General features: G+C 40.2%; 1 protein-coding gene across 4 annotated transcripts in view; it reads left to right on the forward strand.

The window, feature by feature from the left end:
- Nucleotides 1–27,367, forward strand: part of UTRN (utrophin) — a 497,690-nt gene that overhangs the window by 30,893 nt on the left and 439,430 nt on the right. The window contains exon 1 of one of the 4 annotated variants that reach the window (XM_055311525.1): nt 14,697–14,896. The exons of the other annotated variants lie outside the window; for them this stretch is intronic. Coding sequence (XP_055167500.1) covers nt 14,845–14,896 — 52 coding nt within the window. The 5' untranslated portion in view covers nt 14,697–14,844. Of the gene's footprint in view, nt 1–14,696; nt 14,897–27,367 lie in introns of those variants that run through there. 4 annotated transcript variants of the gene reach the window in all.

Raw genomic sequence — 27,367 nt, forward strand, 5'->3', positions numbered from 1 at the left:
GAAGAGAAGATGGAAAAAAAAAAACAATTTCCTTTGTAAAGGCTGGGACCTAGCAATCTCTTACCATCCAACTGGCTGCAACTAAGTCATGTGGCCTCATTTGGCTGCATTGGAGCTTGGGTAATGTGTTTTGTGGTGAGGCTGCCCTGTGCTGAGCTCAAACTACTGGGGGAGAGGGGCGAGGGCTGGCTTTCTGATACCAAAAAGAAGGGGAGAATGGATAATGCTAAGTATACTTTTTTAACAACTTGGTGAGCCAGGTTCAAATTTAGAATTCTCCAAGTCCTCAGAGTTCTGTGCTGGAACCTGATGGCAGGGAGAGTTGGTGTGGACTTTATCCTGTGTTTTCCCATGTGGGCTTCATTCTGCACTGAGGAAAGCTTTGCATACAAGTTGGTGGTCACCCTGGCCAAACATCTGTGGTCTCCCTCCTATCCCACTTGCAATCAGTGGTGTGAGAAGCAAACTCCTTGGAAAGGGAGCTCAGGGCTCATTTGGGTGGGATTACAGGGAGCCTGGGTCCCTAGAGTATGTTTTGAAAGAGGTTGTATGGGCTTTCAGGGCACGTGTTCATCTGCTTGGCCCTGTGATCTCTCTATCCCCCAGGGATGGTTGGGACTAGAAGAGGGGACCACAGTCAGAGTCTTGGAAAAGGCAGTGTTGCAGGCAGGACCCCTGTAGTCTAGGGCTTAGGGTGATACTATAAAGAGAAGCAGTAATTTGATTTATTTCTTAGTTTTCCACTTTCCCCACGCTGCTGCTTCATTAATACCCATATTTATCATTTATAGTGTACATGCTATATGTTTAATCTACTAAGAGCGGAATATTTTTGGCATGAATGGAGTGTCGTTTTAATGGATGATAAGGATGGCTAAGGGCACAGTGAAGGAGGCTGGACAATATTCACTTATTTAGCTTAATGTTTTCAACAGCTTAAAAAAAAAAAACAACCCTTTGAGTGGCTCTTGTGATTCAGTGGCAGTTTGCCCAGACTCGAGGGAGCCAGTGTTAGGAATGAAAACTAGATTCACTTTGAAAATCTAGAAAAAAAGTGACTGAACAAGTTATAAGAATGTGCTTGATGGCTTGGGTCCTCTGAGAGCAAGCACAGTATACTACAGCAGGCTAGGTTTCCACATTCCCCCCTTCACTCAGCCTTCTGCTCTTCCCCCCTCTAAGCTCCATGCCTAGCCAGCTGAGACCAGGATACTGATTTAGCCAGTCCCAGGGCAGAGCCACTGCTGCACTCAGACATCCTGACCACTTGTCTGGGGAAATGTCGTTGCAATCTAGCACATAAGACTGCACTTGGGTAGAGGCAGCAAACCACTACCTCCTTCAGTTTCAGGATGGGTTATGTATGATACATGCTCAATCTCTTACCCCAACACTTGGAACCAGGTGTGTTTCAGGATTACTGTTTTTTTTTTTTTTTAAGGTTTCAGATAGCTTTTGGTACATATATCACATATTATGCAGTGTCTCTGGGGGAGATTGGGACAGTGCCCTATAATTAAATATATTAATATTTCTGTAGCAAAGTGTATGAATATTCATAGTAAATGGGACACAAACAAGGTTATAAATAGCCTCAGGACAGTTCAGGTCATGTTTTGCTGCCAAATGGGTTATGACAAAACTGTTTGTTTCCAGAACTTTTCAGATGCTGGCATCGTGAATCAGGGATTGTGCACCTGCGATGGGGACTGTTTTCTCAATGTTTTCACTGTGCCAGATGCTCTCACTACCGAATTTTATAGTGTTCACAACAGACCTAGGAAGAAGGTATTTTATTATCCCTTCTTCTTTTCTCCCTTCCTTCTTTGTTTCCATCCTTGGAAACTGAGGTTTAGTGAGGTCAAATGACTTGCTGAGATCAGGAGGAGGTGACCAGGACTCCAGGCCTGGACACTTCCCTGCTGTAAAAAGGTTCTAATTTGCTTGTTTGGCACTTTGGAATTGTAGTTGGCTTATAGAATCCGATTTCACATTTAATGGTAGCTGAAAGACAATACAGCACTAAAAGGGCCATTGGATGTAATGAACCCTTACAACATTGTTTCTTGATAAAATGCCTCTTAAGTTCACCCAGCAGGGGCAGGAAGTGGGGGTCTTGGGACTTGCCCTTGTCTGTAGATGACCCACCTTCCTGAGCTTCATGGGTCCTCCTCCAGGCCTAGCAGGGGTAGTAGGTCAGGGCACACTGTTCTAGGACCTATGGGATTGTGCTCAGGACATGGGCACAATGTAGGGTGGAGTGGGGAAGGTTGGGGTTTTTGGTGTGATAGGAGAGGTCAGGGATGGGGAAACTGGCTGAAGTTCTGACCCTACTTGGGCTGAAGTTCTGACCCTACTTGGTCAGGGCTTCATTCCACACTAATGTTCCTGTTCTCATAACAGTCACCAGACATTCCAGAAGGAGGTATCAGAGAGGTAGTGAGTTTAGCATTATCTGTTAGGTAGGGCTGTCACTTGGCTATATTTTGAGTGTGGTGGCTTGAATATGGCTGCTTGACATTAGTAGGGATCTGCCGTGTTAGAATCCTTGGAACTGTTTTGTGATGATCCTGTGGAATGAGTAGCTGTGACTGCCTTTGGCAGGTGAGGACACTATGGCACACTCACGCTTAAGCTGCTTAAACTCATCTCAGGAATTCATGCCTCATGGGTCCTTATTATCCTGGTCAGGACAGTTCTCTGCACACTCCCTCCTCCCAGATAGAAGAGACAGCTGAAGGATTTCAGGATCCGTCTCCTCCAAGCACTTCATCCTTCACTGCTACTCTTGTTTTATCACTGTATTTAAAAAGCACATAGGCCGATATTGATTCTTATTTGGCCATAAGTGGGGCTGGTTGGCACTTACCTCTTAGCTCTCATTCATGTAGTTTGTGTTACAATGGGCTCCTTGGTGTGTCATTTGGATTGGGAGATGCAGTTATATTAAAAGAAAACATCGGAAATTAGAAGGTCTGTGTAAATATATTAGTATACCAATCCCTTTGTTAGGGTTACCTTCATTTTCGTGACCCTTACTTAAAATTCAACATGATTTGTTAAACTTTTACTTCACATAATATATAGGTCTAGGAGTCTTAGCCAGAGTCAGTGATTTTTATGTGAAGTATCGGATATACATTAACCTTTAAAAATTGTAACCAGTTAGTTACACCATAAAAACTAGCAATGTGTGTGAACTAATTGGTTGCTTGCTAAATCCAGAGCACACGAGGAAAATTAATTTTATATTGACAAAGTCATTCCTGGGAGTCGTTCTACAGGAGCCTGAGAGCTAAGCTTATGTGCTGGGACTTTTCAAATACATAATTTCATTTCTTCCTCACAGTAATTCTGTGGGGCGGATGTAATTTTTCTGTTTCATATATGAGGATACTTGAGTTATTCATCAAGTCTTAAAAGTTTTTCACAGTATTTAAAAGATTACACCCCATCTTATTCCAGAATCCTACAGAAAGTCACATAAGGAGTAGAATTTGGAAAAAAAAAATCAGTCGAAATACAAAGAGGGGAAGAAAGAGTTGATTAGTTAGATAAGGCCAAAGGGAGTTAGAGTTCTACTTGTTTTAATATAAAACAATGTCCCATTGTTAAACACTGGATGCAAATTTGTCTCAGAATGTTGTATTAGGCAATGCAGAGAGGAAAATGGTCGTTACAAGATTGATATGACTCATAAATTTTTATTTTTAATTTTTTTAAATAAATTTTTTAAAAGTGGGCTTCGCACTCAGCATGGGACTTGAACTTACCACCCTGAGATCAAGAGTTGCATGCTCTACTGACTGAGCCAGCCAGGCGCCCCTATCCATAAATGTTTCACACGACATTTACTAATGTGAAATACAGTTTTTTCCCCCATGGCCTTGAGGCCCTGAAAACCCTTTTTTTCTCTGGAACGTCATAATGGGACCATGAATGATAGGGAGAAAGCTATCTCCTCAGCTCTACGTGATGCCTAGACTAACAGTCCGTTGGCAAGTGGCATCCTTTATTGGATAAGCCAAGTACAAATTTATAAAATCATTTTTGAAAATAGAGATGGGAGGAAATTATCCAGTGATTTGCCTTAAATCAGCAACAACTTTAAATGATCCTGGTATCTCAGTCAGTTATCAGACTGTTATGAGTGTAATACCTACTCTTGTCTTTGTTTTCATAAATTAATTTTAAAAATGTGGTCCTCAGACTTCCCTTCAAGAAATTCTTTGCTACTTGATTATATCTCATGGAACTTGCCCCTGTTGTTGTGTATGTATTTCTACTCTCACGGTTTTTAATTCTTAATAGAAGCTTTCTTTCTGGATTTTATTCTCTCCTTTCTTTTCCTGGAAATAGCTTCCAGATGGGATTTTTTTTTTTTTTTTGACAAACCTCAAGTCCTTATGTTTTACCATTGTCTGACTTATTATCTCTTTTCTGAGTTTCATTTTTGGCTTAGATACTCTGCTTTTAGTATTTTTTAATACTTTGTAATATATACTGAAAATACTTGGCAGCTATTACGAGCCTGCACAATAATCTGGTAATGATACAGTGCTCTGGACTTCTCTGTCGCTCCTGGTTTAGTAAGGAAAAATCTTTCTTCCTTGTATTCTATTCTTTCTTACTCCTTTATGTTTATTTAGAAGATAGCATGAAATACAGCGTTGCTTTGTATAATTCTTTCAATGTCTGGAAAAGAATAGAAAACAAATTTGTTTAAAATTTGTTTGAATTAAAGTAAATTTTTATAATACTTAATTGGGCTTTTAAAAATTAATCTTCCATATTTTTCTGAGTTGAGCCACATGTATCTTAGCCTTTAAACATCATGGCCCAAGGTGAAAGGTCCATTGATCAGGCCTTTCCCTAGGGAATGCTATTTTGGGGCATGTCCAAATGCAGTGCAGGGTTTCTGTACTTTCATGTTCCCTTTTGCCAGAGACCTTGACATTTAAACATTGGTTGCTTAAATGCTTTAAATTATTTATGAGACGTTTACTTGGACTGGGGATTTAGGTTATTGCTCCCCAAGAGTAATTTGGTTTACTAATATCTTTGTGCCCCTACCTCTTGTCTTCATCCTTTCTGTGAGTAAGGGAGTCTTGTAGGGCTTCCTGTAGAATTTTATGTAAGATTTATTGGAGACATTGTATCTATCATCAGTTTTTGGACTCAAGTTATTTAAAGTCAGTTTTAAAAAAATGTAACCTCTGGGCACTAAGGTGAAGAAACTTAATGGTTCTGCTACATTTGAATGGATCTGCAGAGTTGCTGCAATGGGCTAGCACAGATAGAGGCTCTTTTGTCCTTGTCATTATTACTGTTATTTCCTGCTTTCATTCTTGGCCATCCTTTCCCCTTGCATCATTTGCTCTTGACTCTCTACAGGTTGTTGGGGGAGATAGCCACTACATCTCTTTGGCCAAGTCACCTGGTCTGGCTGCATGGACTTTGACCCATGCCAGCCTCTGATTTGCTGGCACATGCCTGATGCTCAGGCAGACACAGTTTGACATTGTGGTTGGGTTTCATAGGGTCAGGAGTTGCGGGGAGGGTGCAGCAGGAGATCGAGGAAGGATATAAACCCAGGCAAGGAGGGGCATTCAGGAGCAAAGGACAGTTTCTCATAGGAAGGCTTAGAGAGGTACAGGCATTGATCAAAACAAATTAATGCAAAAACATTAATCAGAGAAATTAGTGCCACTCTCTCTGTTTTCCACCCCTTCCTCTCAGTCATGGTGTAAAATGTTATAATTCGGGCTGATGATGAATTCACATAAGCCTCATTTAATACTGGGAACATTTACCCGAGTCTGCTGTTTAAACTCTGTTAACTACTTTTCCAACTCTGAGATTCTATTTGTGCTTTATGTACCAGATTCTCTTATGGGCTCTTTCTGGAGTGGGCGAGGGGGGCAGGTACTGTGGAAATCACTCAGATAAGCTGATTGTTCATCAGTGGCCATATGGGCACAAGTGTTGGGAATCCACTGACAATTTTAAATAATCTCTAACTCATCCTGTTAAATACATTTGTACATGTTTAGTGTTTGCTTAGCTCTAACCTGAACACTACATGAAGTAATTTGGTGTGTAAGAAGCATTATAGTAACAAAAGTAGCTTGAATAGGTTTTTGCATGCTTACTATGTATGCCCTTACTATTTTTTTTTTTAGATTTTTATTTACTTATTTGAGAGAGAGAGGGAGAGAGTGGGAGAGTACAAGCATTGGAGAGGGAGAAGCAGGCTGCCCGTCCAGCAGGGAGCCTTATATGGGGCTCAATCCCAGGACCCTGGGATCATGGCCTGAACCAATGGCAGCTGCTTAACCTACTGAGCCACCCAGGTGCCCCTGTTTTAATATTATTTATACACACATCCCACACCTTCCTTACATATCCATATATGTGTATGTGTGTTTGTACACACATATATGCATATATACATATATACATACACATATGAATTCATTTAATTCTCCCTATGAAAGTGGCACTTCTATTACCATCCCCATGTCACAGACAGGAAACCAAGGCAGAGAGTAGCTAAGGACATTACCCAGTCTAGCACAGGTAGTGAGTGCCAGGGCTAGAATTTAAATCTGCATAGCTGTGCCACACTCTCCGTCACTACCCTGCAGTGCTTCTCAGTGCCTAGTCTTTAACTCCAAGCAAATACTAACTATAGCTAATTAGTCCAAAGTTATTTTGTTATAAGAAAATCTAAAAAGCTATATAGTTTTTAAGAGTGGAACCTGGTTTCTGTTGCTTAGCATGTATGGCTTTGTTTGGGGTTTGGCTGTTTCCGTGTGTTAAGTAAAGACTTTAGTTGTCTGGATGTTTGTGTGGCAAAGTCTTTATGACTCCCCACAGTATGTCTTATGTTAGTGAGCGTCCATTGAGTGTGTTCACTGATTTACCATCTCTCATCAGGGCACCTTTATCAGCTGATTCCCAAAAGTTTGTGAGTGGCCTTTCACAGTGGTCCTGCAGGTGACTCTGTGGGCCAGGGATTTATTTCAACCAGTTAACTCACCCTTGTGACTTACCATCTAGGGCTTCTGTCTTTCCTTAGTAGGTATTGGGAATTAAAGAAACTGACTTAAAAATGTTTTCCATTCGGGGACCTGTTAAATGAGACTGATACTTTGGTGAGCAGAGTGTTGAAGAAAAAGTTAAAGGACTTTGTGAACCATTTCATGTCACCGCCATTGAACAGTGTTTGACATGTAGGGACAGGATATGTGTATCAAGGATTACCAAATAGAACACTTTAGGCTTAAGTCATAGAATATGTACGGGGAGGATTAGATTTTGACTTTTTTAGAAGACACATTCTGGGGATCCCTGGGTGGCGCAGCAGTTTGGCGCCTGCCTTTGGCCCAGGGCGCGATCCTGGAGACCCGGGATCGAATCCCACGTTGGGCTCCTGGTGCATGGAGCCTGCTTCTCCCTCTGCCTGTGTCTCTGCCTCTCTCTCTCTCATTCTGTGTGACTATCATAAATAAATAAAAATTAAAAAAAAAAAAGAAGACACATTCTGTTTATTTTTATTTACTTATTCATGAGAGACAGAGGCAGAGACATAGGCAGAGGGAGAAGCAGGCTCCCCGTGAGGAGCCCAATGCAGGACTCGATCCTGGAACTCTAAGATCGTGCCCTGAGCCAAAGGCAGATGCTCAACCACTAAGCCACCCAGGCGTCCCAGGCACATTCTGTTTAAATGTAGAGAGTGGCACTATTTTGATTTGCCTAGAGATTCAAGGTCTGATTAACAAAAAGAGATTTGTAGTTATGCAGGAAACTTGGTAATTCTTAAATTTGGTGATTGGATTGATTATACTTCCTTTCCTAGGCTATTAAATGATCATGACCACAAGGTAAATTGTGGATTAAATGCCATAAATATTGTTTGTAAATATTTTAACATCATTCATCGCTATTCCTCTTAAGACCAATTGATTATTATAATTGACAAAATTATTATTGTTTGAATGAGAGCAGAACAGCTCAAATTAATGACATGGTGGGAAAGAGCAAGGAAATAAATTTTTCGGATATTTTGTTTTGAATGTTAGGGACTGCTAAGTATTCCTGGATCAGAATCTATGGAGCACAGCATTAATGTTCATTTGGCTTTAATGTTTGAAGTTACTAATAGTATTTACCTTTATTTTTTTACTTCAACTAAATCAGAATATAAAGATTTAAGAAAATGAAGGACCTTATTGCATTTCTTGCTTTCTGTCTTTTAGTGATACATTAAAGATATATCACAATATGAGCAAAATAAGGCTTCTAGGACTTCCAGGGACTTAATCAAACAAGCTGTATGTGAGCTTCAAAACCAAGTAATTTTTAAGAAAAGATTTATTTCTTTATTGGGGAGGGGGAGAGAGAGAGAGAGAAGAGAAGAGAGACTGAGACCTAGCAGGGGGAGGGGTAGAGGGAGAGAGAATCTCAAGCCAACTCTGCATTGAGTATGGAGCTGGACACAGGGCTCATCTCATGAACCAGAGATCATGATCTGAGCTGAAACCAAGAGTTGGTAGCTTAACTGACTGAGCCACCCAGGTGCTGCAAACCAAGTAATTTGGGCAAAAGTTAGAAATTTTATGAATTTGCTGGCAAACTTTTTCTTTCTTCACCTGAGAAGTTTCCATTCTCCTTAGGTCCCCATAGTCAGTTTCACTGGGTTTTGTGGGAAATATTGGCATTTAGCTGTGAAGTTCTTTCTGGTTCAAAAGAAGGTCTTGAAAAATTATTTCTGTATTTCATAATGTTACTATTAAAAACATGCATGTTCCCTTTCAGCCCAGATGGGAATTTTTCTGTGTGTGTTTTTTTTAAAGGACTTTATTTATTTATTCGAGAGAGAGAGAGAGAGAGAGAGAGAGAGAGAGAGAAAGAGAGAGGCAGAGGCACAGGCAGAGGGAGAAGCAGGCTCCATGCAGGGAGCCTGATGTGGGACTGGATCCTGGGTCTCCAGGATCAGGCCCTGGGCTGAAGGTGGCACTAAACCACTGAGCCACCAGGGCTACCCTTATTTGAATTTTCAAATAAAGTTTTAATGTATTTTAGTATTTTCAGAGTGTAAAGTGAATTGAGGTCCCCAAATAGCTGTAATTTGGCTGGATTGAATTACTGAATGTACAGTAAAATATCACATTTAAAGATAAAGGAAAAAAATTTAATTTGATGCTTTATGTATAAAATTTTGCGCTATATGAAATGATTGAATCATATTATAAATATTAAATTCAAATTCCAAGTTGGACCTAATCATGAAAAGAATAATTTAGCTGACAGTTACATCTTATGTTATGAATATTATTGTGCAAAGTCTGGTTTTGATCATAAGATATTCAGCAAGATTGTCTTCTGAAATTTGAGACTGTGAGAATCAAGTCTTGCGTGCACACTATCACCATGTGAAACCAGTGCCTGGCTTATAGTAATGAGACCATTTTCGGACTCTTCCTAAGAATAAATTGAAGAGAACAGAACTTGTAGTTAAAAGTGGAAGAGTGGATATGTGTTTGTCACTGCTTGCTGCTGTAATGACACTATAATTACAGCAAAATAACAAAAAAGAGGAATAAACAAATATGGTCAAAGTGAGGTAGAGACAAAGTGGCTTTGAATGGGCAAGGCATGTTGGAAGATGATAGCAGAGTGGTAACTACTGAGGGGTCCAGGGCAAAGGGTGGTGACAGGCGGCTTTCTGTTGCACCCTTCATACATCGTAAGCCCCCTAATTCGGAGTAACTAGTACTACCTGAGGTTGGGTTAGGGGGAAATGGGAGTTTATTGGGGCTAAAAACTAGCAGTTCGGTTCAGATCTGTAAACAGTGTGCCTTGACTTCCAGATCTTTTCTCTTCTTCCCTACCTGCATAGGAGAATATGGATTTGTATATTCTCTGGAGAAACTGAACTCTTGTCTTGGGATCCCTGGCCCAGGGAGAATGGCGAGGTTCTGGTTTGACACCAAGAAGATGAAGGGACACCAAGACTGGGAAATCCCAGACGTCCTGAAGCTATACCAGCCTCAAGTCAGAGGATGCCTTTATTGGGAGGATAGTATAGTTATAGGATGGAATTTGATTACCTACTTGAGTCCACAGTTGCCAGGTGACACCCAAGTATATAAAACTTGAGCATTTGACTGTCTCATTTTGAAATGTGAGGTGCTGCCAGGAGTCAGAGGTTTGAGGAAAGCTTCCATTACTCAAGCCAACAGGAAAAAGAAACTTAGGGGAAAGAGCGGGAAATGATATAAAATATAACAAATATCCTCAGAGAAATGGGAAAATAATTGCATTTTTAAAAAGATTTTATTTATTTATTTATTCATGGAGGGGGCAGGCGGGCAGAGACGCAGGCAGAGGGAGAAGCAGGTCCCATGCAGAGAGCCCCATATGGGACTTGATCCCAGGACTCCAGGATCACGCCCCAGGCCAAAGGCAGGCGCTAAACTGCTGAGCCACCCAGGGATCCCCAATAATTGCATCTTTGAAACAAATGAATGCTATAAAAAATCAGATTCTGAGAATAAGAAAGGAATCTTGGAAATTGTATGATACCAGAAATAAAAAACTGGATAGAGACTGTAAGAGTAGATATAGCAGAGATAAATCTTGAATTACCATAACAAATATTTTGTAAGTAATGTCTGACTTAGAATCAGAAAATAGCAGTCTAAGTACAATATTTAGAAATGCATAAATGTCAGAACAAATAGCTAACAGATGGAAGGGGGTAGGCCCTTGAAAGAAGGACTGAGGCAGTTTGCTGGATTTTATTATAATCCTATTTGATTAAAAAAAAAGACCAACTGTATGTATCTATCACTTCGATAAAAATTGAGATAGAAAAATCTCATGTAATGAGATATTTACTTTGGAGATCATTTTGCTGAAAAATCTTACTGACAGTGTAGAAAATTCTGCACAATATCATTTCTTTGGCAGTCACATAAGCCTCTGTGAATAATATGGTCCCCTAAATTTTTTTGGTAGTTGTCTTTTCTCAGCACCGGTTTCTAGCCGCAGTTTAGGTATGGTTATTGTAATGTTTTGTATACCTTCCTTATGCTGCGGCGGGACAAACTTTTAACAATCATTTATTGTGCATGTGAATTGTAAATGTCCCAGTTATTCTGAGACAAGCTTCTCCTCACATTACAGCCACATACTTTCTGTACTGCTAGTGATTATGGGAATATTTTCTCTTAGACATTTCACATGTTGTGCTTGTAATGAAATACAAATGTAAGGAACTGAACATTTTGAGTGAGCCCTAGAAGCAAGCAGACCTTCAAGCTGAAATGGTCTCTTCCCAGCATTTCCTGACTTATAAACTTCGTTTTTGGTAATAAATGGCCTTCTGCTCTTCTCTCTCATGTATCACCATGGATGGCTTATTGTGGCAACATGGACCTTCACAGAATTTTAGGGCTAGATTTTTTTTTTTTTAGATGTTGTTTATTTATTCATGAGAGGACAGAGAGGCAGAGACATAGGCAGAGGGAAAAGTAGACTCCCCATGGGGAGCCTGCTGTGGGACTTGATCCCAGGACCCTGGGATCATGCCTTGAGCCGAAGGCAGATATTCAAATACTGAGCCACTCAGGCGTCCCTGAAAGATGTTTTAGGGGATCATCTTCTCCACTTCTGTTGCCTGGTAATTGAGGAAACGGAGTCAAGGAGGAAGGAAATGACTTTCTTAAGATTAAGTAGCAGTCCCAAACTCAGTATGCTTCGGCTACCTGGGACATTGAGGGAGAACTTTTTGCTCACTTTCCTTCAGATCTCATTTGGTGGTTGATGGTTTTCTACTGGCTAGGTACCTGGCAAGAAATGCTTACACAGATTTCCAGCAAATGTTCTGGTGGGAATGGTGGGGCATCTGAACTTATAGAAAAACTTTAGGTTTATATTTACTGTGTGAGGTTGAGGGGGTTTTGTTAATATGCTGAAAGAGATGTGACTCCTGCCTGTGAATTAAAGCAGGCAGACCTTGGGCTCACAAGTCCTGAGTGTCAGCAGAAAACGGGAGAGGAGTAGGCAGAAGGGAAGTGGGAAGAAGAAGAGAGCAAGGTTGGGAGCATCTTTTCTATCTTGTTTGTTTTCCTTTTGGTGAGAAAGAGTGAGAAAGTTACTGAATATAACTGGAGCTGCCGAACTGAACTGGCCCCAAACTGTCTTAATTTGTGTGAGAGAAAACCTGTGGTATTTAATCTTCCAGAGCAGTTCTCATCACACAGCTGGGGCCTGCTGGCTGTCATTGAGGTTCTGCAAAATTTGATTTTTGTACCTTCTCTGAACTTTTTTCTGGTGACCCAGCCTTTGAATGCTGTTCACTGACCTTCTAACTCCATCCAGGCCTGGACTCTCCTTTCTTGCCGGAGCTCCCTTTTTTTTTTTTTAATTGGTGAGGTGGATATTAATGGTTGGCTGATTAAAGAAACTCATAGTAAGATGTTAATGATTACTCTGTTACTCCTCCAGGGAGTATGTGCATATATTCACAGAGCTGTTACAGAGATGAGATGGGGTGAATCTTCAGTTGATAGGTTGTAACTATGGAAACATCTGGTAGAAAAGAGTGTAATATATTTTGTAACCTTGTCTGGCTCATATCATCATTTTACAAATCCCAGGGGCTCATTGGCTCAAAGATGTATCTTTCTGGAAAGAAGTTAGAGAAGTTTCATCATTATTTTTTTTAAAGGGTTTTATTTATTTATTCATGAGAGACACACACACACACAGAGAGAGAGAGAGAGAGAGAGAGAGAGGGGCACAGGGAGAAGCAGGCTCCATGCAGGGAGCCCGACGCGGGACTCGATCCCAGGTCTCCAGAATCAGGCCCTGGGCTGAAGGCGGCGCTAAACCGCTGAGCCACCAGGGCTGCCCAAGCTTCATCATTATTAAGAATATGTCAAAAAAGTGCTTGATGTCATTAAAGACATGGAAACAACCTAAGTTTCTGTCAGTGGATGAATAGATAAAGAAGATGTACACACATGCACATACACACTGGAATCTTATTTAGCCATAGAAGAAGGAAATCATGCAAAAATTCGCAACAATGTGTATGAACATTGAGGGCATTTTGTTAAGTGGAATAAGTCAGACAAAGATACCAGACAAAGGCCAAATACTGTATGATCTCATTTATATGTGTAATCTAAAAAAACCCAAACAAACCCAAACTCATAGATACAAAGAAAAGATCAGTGGTTGCCAAAGGCAAGGAGTAGGATTGGGCGGGGATGGGTGGAGGTAATCAAAAAGTTCAAACTTCCAATTTTAAGATAAGTAAGTCTTGAGGATTAATATATAGCATGGTGACTATAGTTGACAATACCGTATTGCATATTTGAATGTTACTAAGAGAGTAGGTCTTAAAGTTCTCATCAGAAGAAAAAAAATTCTAACTATGTGTGTTGATGGCTGTTAACTAAACTTACTGTGGTGATCCTTTTGAAATAGAATTTTCTTTTGAAATTTATTTCCATTTCAAATTGTTGTCTATAAAAATATTCTTCATGACATACTGCTGTTGTTGCCAAAGCTCTAAGAATATAAATGTACATCTTAAACCATCAGCTTCATCACGGGTTATTACAATGCAAGGGGTCCATGAACTTGGACAGGAAAAACAATTAGCTATTTCGCTAACTCCTAACAAAAATTTGCATCTCCTTTTATTACAAGCATAGATCATAAAACACAGGATTGGTAGTAACTTTGGCTGTAATACCAACAAAAATCACAGCCATTTTCACTTCACATTACGGCTGAAAAATCATCTGGCTCATCATCCCTGCACAACATGTATGGACCCAACTGTTGGATCATGACTTTGAATGTAATCATAAAAAATAAAGATTACTCTGTCACAGGTCTTTTTACTATTTTGTAAGTGAATTTCAATATAATTGGTTTTCCTTTATAATGCCATCTGCTTTATTTTATGCATTTAAAAACATTGGTCTGGTGTACCACGCTGCCAAAGGGGACAGTGGGGATTAAAAAAAAGTAGGGGGGGCGGTGATAAGAATAAAGAATAAAAACTCTAATCTATATCATTATCATGAGATATAAACATTTGGTATACCAAAGAATGCTCATATTCTCTCTTCAATGGGTTGAACATATTTTTACTCATGGGGAAAAGGAATAAAAGACAATTCAAAATAAACAGAATTATTAAAAGTTATTTTTTATAATAAATAGAAATATTTATTTCATTAGTTTCAATATAAAACAACTATAAAAATTATCAAGGGACATTTACAAGTTTAATAGTTACTATACAGTTCAACTATTAAATATTCTTGATATACTCTTTTTTTTGAGATATAATTGATATATAACATCCTACTAGTTTTAGGTGTACAACCTAATGATCTAATTTATGGAAAACCTAAGGACAGTTGAGGAAGTGCTCGGCTCCTGTGTATTTTGAGCATTTTGAATGGTGATGTTTGTAGAAATGCATACCTTACCTTGCTGTTCCTAGGCAGGTAAGTGCTGTCACACCTGTGGATTTTAAGGCCACAGGCTCCACAGCCTGGCAGAGGCTTAGATGGAGTAGACTGGGATTGGGCTGTGCACAGAGTCAGGAATGTGACCATTCTGGTCTGGGCAGTTGGGGAGGGACTCATTTCTCCACAGTTCCCATGCTGTTTGCTTCTGCTTTTCAATTTCACTCCATCAAAGCACAGTCTCTAGCGGAGGGGGTCCATATATCTTTGTGACTTCAGAAAATATGCATGGTCGGTTTATGAATCTTAACCACCTTTGAAGGATGTGCTGAATCAACGAGAAATGGAAGTGACATCTGATTCTATACATGGAGACGACAAAGAGTCACAGGCAGGTAATGAACCCTTGTTTAGAATGTTATGGTTGCTTGAATTTCTGCCCAGTCGTTGTAGACAGGAAGCCAGGGATGACTCAGTGAGCCAAGGATTAGTGTGAATATTACTGAGCAACAGATTCTAAATTATTTTCTCCTCTGGGTGATCTTGGAATTAAAATTTTCTTCTCTCTTAATATTATGAAAGAAGTTAGTTACATGTAAAGAACCTTACAGTGTCCGTCATTAACAGCGTTTCAGAAGTATGATTTGCTCTGCTTACTGGCATTGTAGATCTTCATGGATAGGGCCACTGCTGACCTCACAGCCTCATGCAGGGCCTGGCACTTGAAGCATGCTTATGAGTGTGCTTGAATTAGTGCCAGTGTCTAATGATACTCTGTGAAAATTATTCCATCTCTATTCTGTGATGCAAGATTTGCCCAAAAGTGTTTGTTGTATGACAGTCATGGGGGGATAAAAATCATGCTGCCCCCAACACTATAGGGTTGTGAACTGTATCCATGATGATGCTCCAAATTTCCAACATTGGGTAATGAATTAATGCTGGTGGTGCTCCTGCATTCATTTATTTGTTCATTCCTCTTTTGGTTTGTTCATTCATTCACTTCATTTCTTATCTGTTGGGACCAAGTTCCTTATGGACTGCTGGGAAACAAAGGCAAATAAGGCAAGATCCCTGCTTTATGGGTCCTCGAACACACTGATTCAGCACAGTGTGGTAAGAGGTATAATAATGTCACACATTAGGTGCCATGGGACCACAGTCAGGAGGGATTAAGTCCTGGCATCTTTGCTTTTCCCTGGAGGATAAGGGGATGTTTTCCAGAGGAGGAACCTGTGAGGTGGCAGAGGAGAGTTTCTCCTTGGCTGGAGAAAGATTCCCAGCCAAGGGAAAGTGTGTGTAATTTCAAAGGCATCTTGGGTGAATCATGTGGTAAGATGCCATTTCCATATTTATGATGCACCTCCTCTCTCACTGCCCATGGCCCCATCCATGGCCAGTTTGCAGCTCTGGGTACAGCCTCTTTATAGGTTCTTTCCTCTGCCTGGAATACTTGCTCGTCAGCTTTTGACTAGACCCTCCTATTCTTTCTGGAATTGGGCACTGGATTAATTGCATCTCTTTGGAGATGCCTGTCCTGACTGCCTGTCTGAAAGTAGTTTTCAGCCTGTTTTTCTCCTACCACTCATCCTGTTGCTTGTTTTAGCATGCTAGGCACAATACCAATTGCTTTGTTGACTTGGTTGTTGATAAGTCCCCCAGGCTGTGATCTCCGCAAAGGCAGGGACCAAGATTTTCTTGTTCACCACTGTGTCTGTAGTGCTTCATCTCTACTATATCTCATCCACACTCCTATTTATCTCATACATGTCACATTTAGCACATTTTCTGTAACATATTACCGGTGGGTTACTTTTATCTTATTAGAAAGATTACACAACAAAGTTTATTTTGTATATTTTGTAGTAATGGCAGGTGGAAAATGCTATATGACATGGCATGTTGGAAGAAGGGAAAATCTAAAGGCCGAATTGCTCAAATAATTATGACTGTTTTCCCTATTTGTTCTCCTCCAAATGAGATTGCTTGTGTGTAGGTCTGTTTAATGCCAAGGGGTGGCCGACAGGCCTTCTTGGTATCAACCAGGAGATGGATGGTTGACAAGTCCTGATCTGTTCTTAGTGATAGCTCTTGCTCTTGGCTCTCGATTCCAACTTTCTGTTCTCTGAGGAAATGGGGAAAAAACTCATTGGCATACTACTCTGAGGGTAAGAATTTATCTTTATTTGTGGAGACAACTTTTTATTTAACTGGTTGCTTGTTTCATTCATTCATTTGGTAAGTATATGTTACCCACCTACTATATACCAGATGCCATGCTAGTCACTAGGCATGAAAAAAATTTTAGTATGATCAACATTTAAATTATTTTGGAGTAAACTGGGGTAGAGGGCTATGTGAAAGAACTCACGTGTCAGCAGAGAGACATATTCTGTGGTCTGTGTGGTAATTTTTTTTTTTTAAATTGCTACTGGTGAGAAAATGATGATGATTTGCACTTCTGACATCACTGCTAATGTTAGGTTTCTGGGCTTGGCTCTTTGTGCTGCAGAGGCAAAAGGCATGTGAGAGGCTTAATTTCACCAGAACGCTGCACCTGTTGCTGGCTATTCTTGCATATGAAATCCAGAACCTCGAGTCACTTGCTTTCATTTCCTTTTCCTCCCCACTCTTTCCGGTGTGGAGGGGTCAGATTAGTAGCTCTTGTGAAGAGTCTGCACCTTCTTCCTTCAGGGTATGGTTGTGATGCCCTCTGGAGCAGCAGTGTTAGGTCCTTTTGTCCTTTTGTTGCTGGAAGACTCCCCTGTGAGCGGCCACAAGATTCGGAGGCTGGTGTTTATGCCAGTTTGGACTGGGATGGGGCAGGACTGGCTTTCAGCAGCTTTTGCTGCTACCTGATACTTGGAACCTTCCTGCTGTTGAACGTAATTTCCTCTTGGTTTCATATGATTTTTGGCTATGACTCTGAGGAAGAGAGGAAGTATTGTATAGTATCACTTACTTTTAGGAAGCTGACCTGGGACTCCCTGGGCTCCATGCTGGTTCGGTCATTGCCCTTGAACGTCAGCGAGCTGCTTTGGGAGGCTCATGATCAGTGAACAGAAAAGCTCTGGGGCTGGGAGCTGTGTGATTCTGAGGTTGAGAACATCCAGAGCGAACTTGGGTTTCGTTTGGTGTCATGAGATGCAGTTATTTCATCTTTCAAATGGGAGTTGAGATACTGGCACAGCTTAATTTGTAGGAACTTTGCAGGCATCAGTAACAATAAATGTGAAGAAACCGTGAAGATTAGGGTCCCCAGTGTCGGCGAGTCTTTACTGAGCAGTTACATATTCCTGTTCCAGTAGGGACATAAGGGCCTCCAGCACTCTACTGAGTTGGCAACCTTCAGGAAGATATTTTAGTCCAATGTTTCCGATTTAAGACCAAGTCTGTTATATTCGCTTTATTTATACTTTCATAGATAGACAGGTTTACTCATGGACATTCCCCAAGGGGAAACATTTTATGGAAAGGTGAGCTTTGTGTGGAATGGTACCTAAGTGATCCCAGGCTGCATGGTTGGGCATGGCCTGTTCACCACCAGGGGCTGCCCTGGGACAAGAGGGCCTATTTTTTGTTTTTGCTTTGTTTCTAGATCACTGTTTTCTCCTTTGTACCTTCTGGAATTGTTTCCAAGTTCCACCCTCTGATCTTCCTCTTTGTTCTTTGTGACTTCTTAGAATACTTTAACAATAGGCTGCTTGTACATTTCTTGCCTTCTGAAGTGATCACTCCCACCGTGTTTGTTCAGCCTCTGCCCTCTCCTTTCCCTTTTTTCAGGCTCCAGCCTGTCTCGGTGCTTTAGCTGGATCCCCGCAGGGATCGTGAGTGCCCCAGCACTCCCTTCTGTGGCACTTGGTGTTGCGTCACTCTGCCTGGCTTCGGAACTGGTTCTCGCCACAATGCATGGAACAGAGTAGGCGCTCAGTAAACCTGGCTTGCCCCCCTACCCCCATTTCCCCTTGAGACCTTGTTGCTACGTCCCATGGCTCATAAATTCTTGACTGATAGCCAGTACTTGCTTTTCCTCTCCCTTACCTGGTTACCCCTTGGAAACGCTATCATCTCAGAAATCCTGGAGCTGATGAACACACTCCTGGTCAGTTCCTCGGCACTGGTTCTGCCTAGTTATTACCTGGATTCTTCCTTCGTCTTCTCCCCACGCTCAGCCCTAAGTGGTCACAAGCAGATGATTACACCTCATTCCTAAGTTGAGAGGGAGGACCCGTGGCAGTTTGGGTGGGCGTGGCCATAATTAGACAGGCTATCTTTGTGTGGTATCAGCTCTGGGAGGAATATACAGATGACTCACATGTGTTAATACCCATATCTTCCTGAGTGGCCAGCATCCTCAGATTGACATAAGGGCATCAGAGCTCCAAACAGAAGGCATGGGCTTGAGATTGTCACTGCAAGTGCTAAGAGTTTGCATCTGGATCCACAGGCTGGTGTGCCCTATGGGTGTGTGGCTTGGGTCACTTTTCCCATTAAATGTTTTTTCTGCTAAGAAAGCGTGCTTTTCCCACGCTTTTCTTCATACCTTCTCATGAAGCTTGATGTTACTAGAACCCTCTGAAACTAGAGTTTTTCTCACAATGCCAGCAGATACACTATAAGCAAAATCACTTGTTGACCTCTGCTCTGCACTGTTGTTAGTGCTATCGCCTCTACTTTTCAAAATGAGTCCACCTTTGTATCTGAAAGAGCCCTTTTCACCTGGCCACAGCTGTCTACTCTCCTGTGGAGTTCCTTTCTCCAGCTTTGGGATCTGCCCCAGAGCCACAGATTTTCATTCTGCCCCCATCGTAGACAGGGACACTTCCCTCTACATTGGCTGGGCCTGTCGCCCGGACTGTGCTCGTTGGATGTGAGAGCCGGTCTGGTTCCCCTCGCTGTCCTGCTCCGCTGTTAACCTCTGCTCTGATGATGTCTTCCACATCAGCTCATCTCTCTTCTTTTAGTAAGTGTTCATTAATTTCTTGTGCTAAAGGGATGGCAATATTTCTTTTTCACCTGATTTATAAAAACAGAACATGCAGAAATTTCAGAAAAATCACTTCCATTTTCTTCCCTTTTAAGTAATGTTTAAAAATTCCTCTTTCCTTTTAAAGCATTTGTGTTGTTATTTTATGCAACTCTTTTTATGTCCCCTTAAGTAACTATTCCTGCTCCCTGAAGAACCCAAGCAGTGACCTTCCTTTCTTCTGCTAGAGTGAGTTGCTTGTTTCTTGAGTGGATGTCCCATGTACCCCTGCCTTAAGCAGCCGGTACTTTGGGGCTCCTTCTACTGGCCTGGCAGACTGGATCCTGGCTTCTACAAAGTCTTGGTGTCACTCAAAACAGCCATGTAGTGTTGGCCTGTTCTAACGCGGATCATGTCAGTTCCTGGGGACCTCACCTCTGTTGTGGCCATTTCTGTTTGGAAGTAGCATTGCTTGTGAGAAACCCTGCTACACATGAATAAACATACATGTGCACAGACACACACATATGCACACACCATATTGTGAAAGGAAGGCTGCCCTGGGAGGGAACCCAGGTTCCTGCTCAAAGCCCTCCTCACCTGTCTGGATGTAGGGAGTGGAAGTGTGCACCTACCATCTCTCTCTACCCATCTCCTTAAGGGATTTGATGGTACTTGTTCCTTATTTCTGAATCTCAACTACTTTTGTGCAGTTTTCCTGAGATAATGGCAAGGACATTTATAATTTAATCTTGAAATACAACTTCTAGGAGTTTTTCTTTTAATTCATTATTCCAAGTAGGTATCTTTGGCTATTTGCATGCTAGGGAATAAAACTAATAATACTTAAAATATGATTTCTTTCCTCCTTCACTGGCATGTTCTTAAAGTCTGTGTCTGAGGTCAGCCTCTATGTGATTGGGGATAAATTCTAAGCTCTTCAATGGTGAGGATTTTAGCTTAACTCTCCCTAATGTAATTTTGTTGATTATAATGTCATTCCATTCCATTAATATACTAATATGGAAACAAAGGCATGATTTCAGATTTTATTTATATCTTCATGCTTTGGGAAAACAATCTCATGAGAAATCACTGAGCCCATTAAATACCATCCTTGATGTTACTTTTTTGGTTTTGCTTGTTTTTAGAAAAGTTTTCCAGGCTTTTACTCTTTGTAATTGTTTTAACCATACCAACAGTAGCGTCGTGAGTATTTTTAGATAGGTTATTAAAATCATGTGAAAAATCTTTTTCGTGTCAACATGTGGAATTTTGTTAGTGATCTTTAATGTGATCAAGAACTAAGGTAGAATTTCCTAGCTAGGAAAAAAATGAGTAAACGTATCCTGATACAGTCTTTGATTTTTCTTTTTTAAAGATTTTTATTTATTTATTCATGAGAGACACAGAGAGAGAGGCAGAGACACAAGCAGAGGGAGAAGCAGGCTCCATGCAGGAAGCCTGATGTGGGACTCGATCCCGGGACTCCAGGATCATGCCCTGGGTCAAAGGCAGGCACTAAACTGCTGAGCCACGAAGGCGTCCCTCAGTCTTTGATATATTAGAGAAGTTGTATTCTAAATAATAATTACTCTCATGAAAATATGAACGGGATTGGATTCATTACTAAGAATCTTGAGGGATAGAGACTATACCTTTTTTGTAATGCTGTGTAGATGGTCTGGACTGTCAGGGGACTTGGCTCAGATGGTGGAGACCTGTGTAAACTTCATGAAGATGATTGGACTCCAAACCTTCTTTTTCTGGCATGGGAAATCTTTGAGGATTATGAGTTTAGGGAATTGTAGGTATTTAAGAAAGATCCCTCTGGGGAACCTGTGGAAAGGTGAATTGGAGTGGAGAGAGCCAGGAGGCAGAGAGGAGGAAGGACGCTACAGATGGCCTTGCCAGGAGACGGAATGAAAAAGGATGTGGTTGAGGCAGGTGTGAGATGAACAAGGCCATGAATTTCATAGGTAGTTCCAGCATTCCTCATCTGCAGTTACAGTAGTTTGAAAGAACTCTGAAAACCAAAAGGTACTTTATTTGTAATTCATTTGAGAGTAAACCTGATCTTGACTTGAATTCATTTGTTGGTGAAATCTGACTTTTACTGGTAGGATGCTTTTAAAAGTTCTTCTTATCTATCCCACTTACCATTCATGACACACACGTATTTGTTGCAGGACTATTAATGTATTTGATTGGGGGAAATTGCTCTGGATCTTGCTGTTTTTGTTTTGTTTTAGTGTAACATATACCCAATTTGCTCTATTAACTTTTCTTAAGTGGGAAAGGTTCTAATTTGGCAAAAGAGCTGGTTCAGGGGTTTTGGACAAGGGATTGTGAAGCTCTATTTGGCCTGTTTACGCGGTAAGGTTGATAAGACTGACAGATTAAATATGAAGAGAATTGTGAAGGAAAAGCACATTCCTAGCCTGGAAGACTCCATGGTTAATGATGACACTTACTCATTAGTGTGAAAAGCAACAGAACTTTTGGAGGGATCAGAAATGTTCATTAGATAGTGCCTGATTTATTGGAAAGGACATATCCTGGATTTTTGAAGTGTTGCTTATGTGCAGAATCTTGGACTGAATCACGAATCCCTAGAAAAGACAAGTGGAGAAATTTTAACATGACCTGTGGAGTAGTTCATAGTATTGCAGCAGTGCTAATTATCTAGTTTGACAGTCATACTCTGGTTTTGTAATATGGTAATCTTTGGGGAAGCTAGGTGAGGGGAATATGATAACTCTGGATACTGTTTTCATACCTTTTTTGGTAAATCTAAAATTATTTCAAGTTTTAAAATATGAGATAAAGGGTTGCTTGTCATACCAGGAAATGGCATCATCCATGCTGCTTTAAGTAGAGAATATCTATTAGCTGCAGCACAGTTTTCTTGGAGACTCAAAGTCTAAAACAGCAAGTCCAGTAAAATTTCAGTCAGGTCTCCTCCTTCCCCAGTTATTTTTAAAGCTGACCTTGTTTTTATCATAAGATTAATTTAGCATTTTGTGATCTGAGAAAAATGTTTGATTCTGGCCTAAGTGCACATAGAAGAATTACAAAGTGAAACCAGTTAATGTCTAGAGAGTTTGCAGGAAGCGCCTGAAGTCCACTGTTCGCTGGCACTTGGCTTCCCTCATGTTGGAAGGTGTGGTTTGTCGCTAGCTTTTGTCTGTTGTTCTGTGGGGTTAGATGTAGGTTCATTAGTTAGGTCTGACAGTTATAATGAGATGTTCAAAGCCAAGAGGGTTTGTAGATAACAGAAAGGATGAAAAATGCGTGCCTTCAGCAGCCAAGGTCAACTCACCTATGCCTGACCGTGTTGAAGCTGCTGGGCGTGTGCCTCCCCAATGGAGAGAGCTTAGTCTCCCAGGGGCTCTGTTTCACTTTCTTGCTTCTACAACACCTCCTGTAGTTTCAGCTGATTTTTTCTGTGATTCTCTCACCAGTCCAATCCTTTCTTTCCTTTTTGGTGAGACAGTAGGCCTAGGCTGGCAGCCAGTTGCTGTTGAGCTATAATAGAACTAGTGGTATGTACAAAATTTGATTATTGCTGTCAACACCAGATTGAAGAAGAAAGCGCATACCCTAGATGGATACTTATAACATAAATGGTCTATTGGTTTCCCAAGAACTAGAAATGAGGTCAACATGTATTCTAGAAGAAGGGGTCTGTGGGTAGAGTGGGTTCTGATATTATAGAACAATTAAAAAATGTGCCTTTCTATTAGATCTTCCTAGAAGAACTTTCAGAAAACTTTGATAAGCTGATGGTTGCTCGTGATTTTCTTCACCACCAAGTATTTATAGCAACTCTGACAAAGCCTTTGTACTTGTGTTTGATCAATGGTTTGCTTTTCCTGTATAGAATCCATGTTAGAATTTGTACTGGTTGACACAGACCATATTTGCTCCTGAGCTATGATGACATTTCCACTTAGCTTAATATGAATGTTTTAGAAATTTCCCACAATGGAAAGTTCTATTTGACATAGGAAAGTTCAGCGGCCAGTTTCATAGTTAGCTGTATGCCAAGAAATAACTAAAACAATGGATTACATAGTGCAGCCTTGGGACATGGAAAATTTCTTAGAAGAGGGATGAATCATATTATTATTACATGTTGTAAGGCTTGAGGCCTTATCTTGGAAAATAAGGAAAAAGTTATTATTTTTAAAAGTGTATGGCATTTTTGTGTTTTCTTTGTCATGTTTTATATAGGTTTTATTCTATTTTTCTTTTCTTAGGGATCAAGAAAATGAAAATCCTAAAATAGGTTGCTTTAGGAAAGAGATAGTTGACATCATACATGAATTTGTTCAAACACCATAAAGTCCGAAGAAAATTATAATTTCTCTAAATTAGATTGAATTAGATTAGATAATCCCTTCATTTTTTAAAAAAGATAATCTCTGAATTAGATTAGAGTTTTTGAATTTAAAATTAGATAATTCTTTGAATTAGATTGATAATCCCTTTGAATGAGAATAATTACTGTCCTCCTCATATCACATTTCTTTTTTACTGAAGTAACGTGTAACATGTTACACAATGTTACATTAGTTTCAGGTATATAAAACATAGTGATCCCACAATTGAGTGTATTACACAGTGCTCACTGTACTTAAGTATAATTACCATCAGTCACCATACAGAGTCATTACACAACTATTGACTATATTCCCTATGCTGTACTTTTCGTTCCTGTGACTTATTTGTTATTTTATAACTGGAAGTTTGTACTTCTTAGTCCCCTTGACCTGTTTTGCCCATCACCCCACCACCTCCCCTGTGACAATCACAAGTTTATATTCTGTATTTATGAATCTGTTTCTGTTTGTTTATTTGTTTTGTTTCTTAGGCTCCGTATATAAATGGAATCATATGGAATGTATTTTTCTCAGTCTGATTTATTTTGCTTAGTGTAATACCCTCTAGCTCCATCTGTGTTGTTGTGGATGGCAAGATTTCATTCTTTTTTATGACTAATATTCCATTCCATTATGACTAATATACATATACACACATACATACATACACACACATAATAGCTTTTTTATCCATTCATTTATCAAAGGCGTCCTTCGATTGCTTCCACATTTGGCTATTGTAAATAATGCTGTGATAATCTTAGGGGTCCATATATCTTTTTAACGAATATCACATTTTTTTTTGAATATCACATTTTTAAGAGGTAAGGGGAAAATATTGCTAGTGTCTAGATCCTGACTTGTTCCTCTTGACTATCTTCAAAATTTATTTGATTTTTAAGTCACATCTGGTCTAAAATTTCTTCCTATAAATATCTGTGGCTGTCTGAAAGCTGCTTTAGTTGAGCCTATGTGGTTGTTCTTCAATTTTATTTATTTATTTTATTTTAGAGAGAGAGTTTGTAAGTGGGGAAAGGGGGGAAGAGCAGAAGAAAAGAGAGAGAAAATCTCAAGCAGACTCCTGCTGAGTGAGGAGCTCCACGTGGGGTGGGGCTTGCTTCCATGATCCTGAGATTATGACCTGAGCCAAAACCAAGAGTCAGGTGCTTAACTGACTGAGCTACCCAGGAACCCCAGAACCTATTTGTATTTAAGAGGAAAACCTATATAGATACACAGAGGTAAAGGAATGATTGTAAATGGTTGAAATATCATATTTACATTGAGAATTTCATCTTAAAAGTTTTCTTCAGCAGCCTTTTGGTAGAGAAAGAAGGGCCAACTGCTTTAGCAGTCTGTTACTGGAGATCTAATTCAAAGGTCAGTAGTTATTTAGCTGGCATGAAACCTGTACAGCAACACCAGTTCAAAATGTTGAAATTTTTTTTTTCATAGCTGTTGGAAAATATCCACTGTTAAAGCCAGACATCTTTAAGATCTTGTTTTGGAACTGTAGCCAGTTTTCATTTTGATTAAGTGATCCCCATGTCTTACTAGTTGTTCTGTATTTTGAGTATCGAGCCCTGCCTACAAGAATGGAGGCATTTTGGGGGTACTGATAAAATTAGGCTTTGATAACCACGAGAGAAATGTATATCAAATCACAATGATATGTCAGTCCATACTGACTATGTTTGTTTGTAATTAAAAAGACAGATAATCATAAGTATTGGTGAGTATGTGGGGAAATTGGAACCTTTATACACTGCTGGTGGGAGTGTAAGATGGTACAGTCACTTTGGAAAACTGATGGTTCTTCCAAAGTTTAACCATAGAGTTACTCTATGACTCAGCAATCGTATAGAGAAATGAAAACATGTCAACATAAAAACTTGTTTCTGAATGCTCATAGCAGCATTATTCACATCAGCCAATAGTTAAAAACAACATAAATGTCCATCAGCTGATGAATGAATAAATAAAATGTGGGGTATTTATACAATGGACTATTATTCAACCATAAAAGGAAGTGAAGTGCTGATGTACACTGCTACATGGATGAACTGTGAAGACATTATACTAAGTCCAAGAAGCCTGTCACAAAAGACCACAGATTCTATAATTTTATTTAAATGAAATGTGCAGGAAAGGCAAACCTATAGAGACCTGCAAGTAGATTTTCATAGTTGTCTAGGGCTATCCAGTAGGGAAGAAAACAGAGGCTACCTTATGGGGTGATGAGAGTGTCCAGAAATTGATTGTGGTGATGGATGCATGTAACTGTGAATATGATCTCTGAATTCTATACTTCAAATGAGTTAATTACATACTATGTGAATTATATCTTAATAAAGCTCTCAGATAAAGAATTGGGGGCACCTGGGTGGCTCAGTTGGTTAAGTGTCTGCCTTCGGCTCAGGTCATGATCCCTGGGTCCTGTGATAGAGTCCTGCATTGGGCTTCCTGCTCAGCGGGGAGTCTGCTTCTCCCTCTGTCTATGTCTCTGCCTCTCTCTCTATGTCTCTCATGAATAAATGAATAAAATCTTAAAATTAAAAAATAAATAAAAAAGTAAAAGCCTTAAAAGTTTGCTTTGGGGCACCTGGGTGTCTCGGTTAGAGACAGGCTCAGGTCACAATTCCAGGGTCCTGAGACCAAGCCCGGCATCAAGCTCCCTGCTTAGCAGACAGTCTACTTCTTTCTGTGCCTCTCCCTCACTCATTCTCTCTCTCTCAAATAAATAAAATATTTATAAAAAAAAATTGGGCTTTGACCATGTGGTATAATCTGCAGCACTGCACTTTTCGCTGTCTCATTCCTCACAACAATCCAAGGAAAGAGGTGGGGCCACTACTCCCATTTTACAGATTTGGCAATTGTATTAGTAAGTATTTTGCCAGAGTCCTACAGTTTCCAGTCTAGGAAACACACAGAGCTGATGAGGAGGAGGCAAGTTCCCTTTATCATACCTCAGCCAGTAGCAGGGAAAGAAGTAGCTTTTACCTTAAGCCCGTGTATATCCTGACAGGGGTCCCTATTCTATGAAATATGAAAATCTTTGCTTAGGAGAAAAAGTTTCTATTTCAGAGCAGGAGAGAAAAAAGAATAGACAAAGAATAGGGTGAGGTTCTCTGCGTAAGGATTTTCTTTGCCTGTTGTGTGTGGATACTGTGCAAGAGAGCACAGCACATACACAAAATAGTAGAGGCTGGAAAATCTGAGTCAATAGTAGAGGCTGGAAAATAGTAGAGGCTGGAAAATTTACTTCTTATTTTATAACTCTGTGTGGTTGAGCTTATTTTTTCCCTCATAGTAATGTGTAAGGAATTGAGAAGAAATCCTTTGGAATTTCATTTCTCCAAGGTCTATATGCATATGAAAGTAAAATCACAAGTCCAATTTGCTCTTTGAAGTATAGTTAATATGTAATGAAACTCTTCAGTCCAATCTGTAGCCAGGGCAAGTGCCTCTATTTATATACATAGTGGGTAGGAAGGTGGGTGGAGGTGTCCCTT

Source organism: Nyctereutes procyonoides, unplaced genomic scaffold (genome assembly GCF_905146905.1).
Source record: "Nyctereutes procyonoides isolate TBG_1078 unplaced genomic scaffold, NYPRO_anot_genome, whole genome shotgun sequence".
NCBI lineage: Eukaryota > Metazoa > Chordata > Mammalia > Carnivora > Canidae > Nyctereutes > Nyctereutes procyonoides.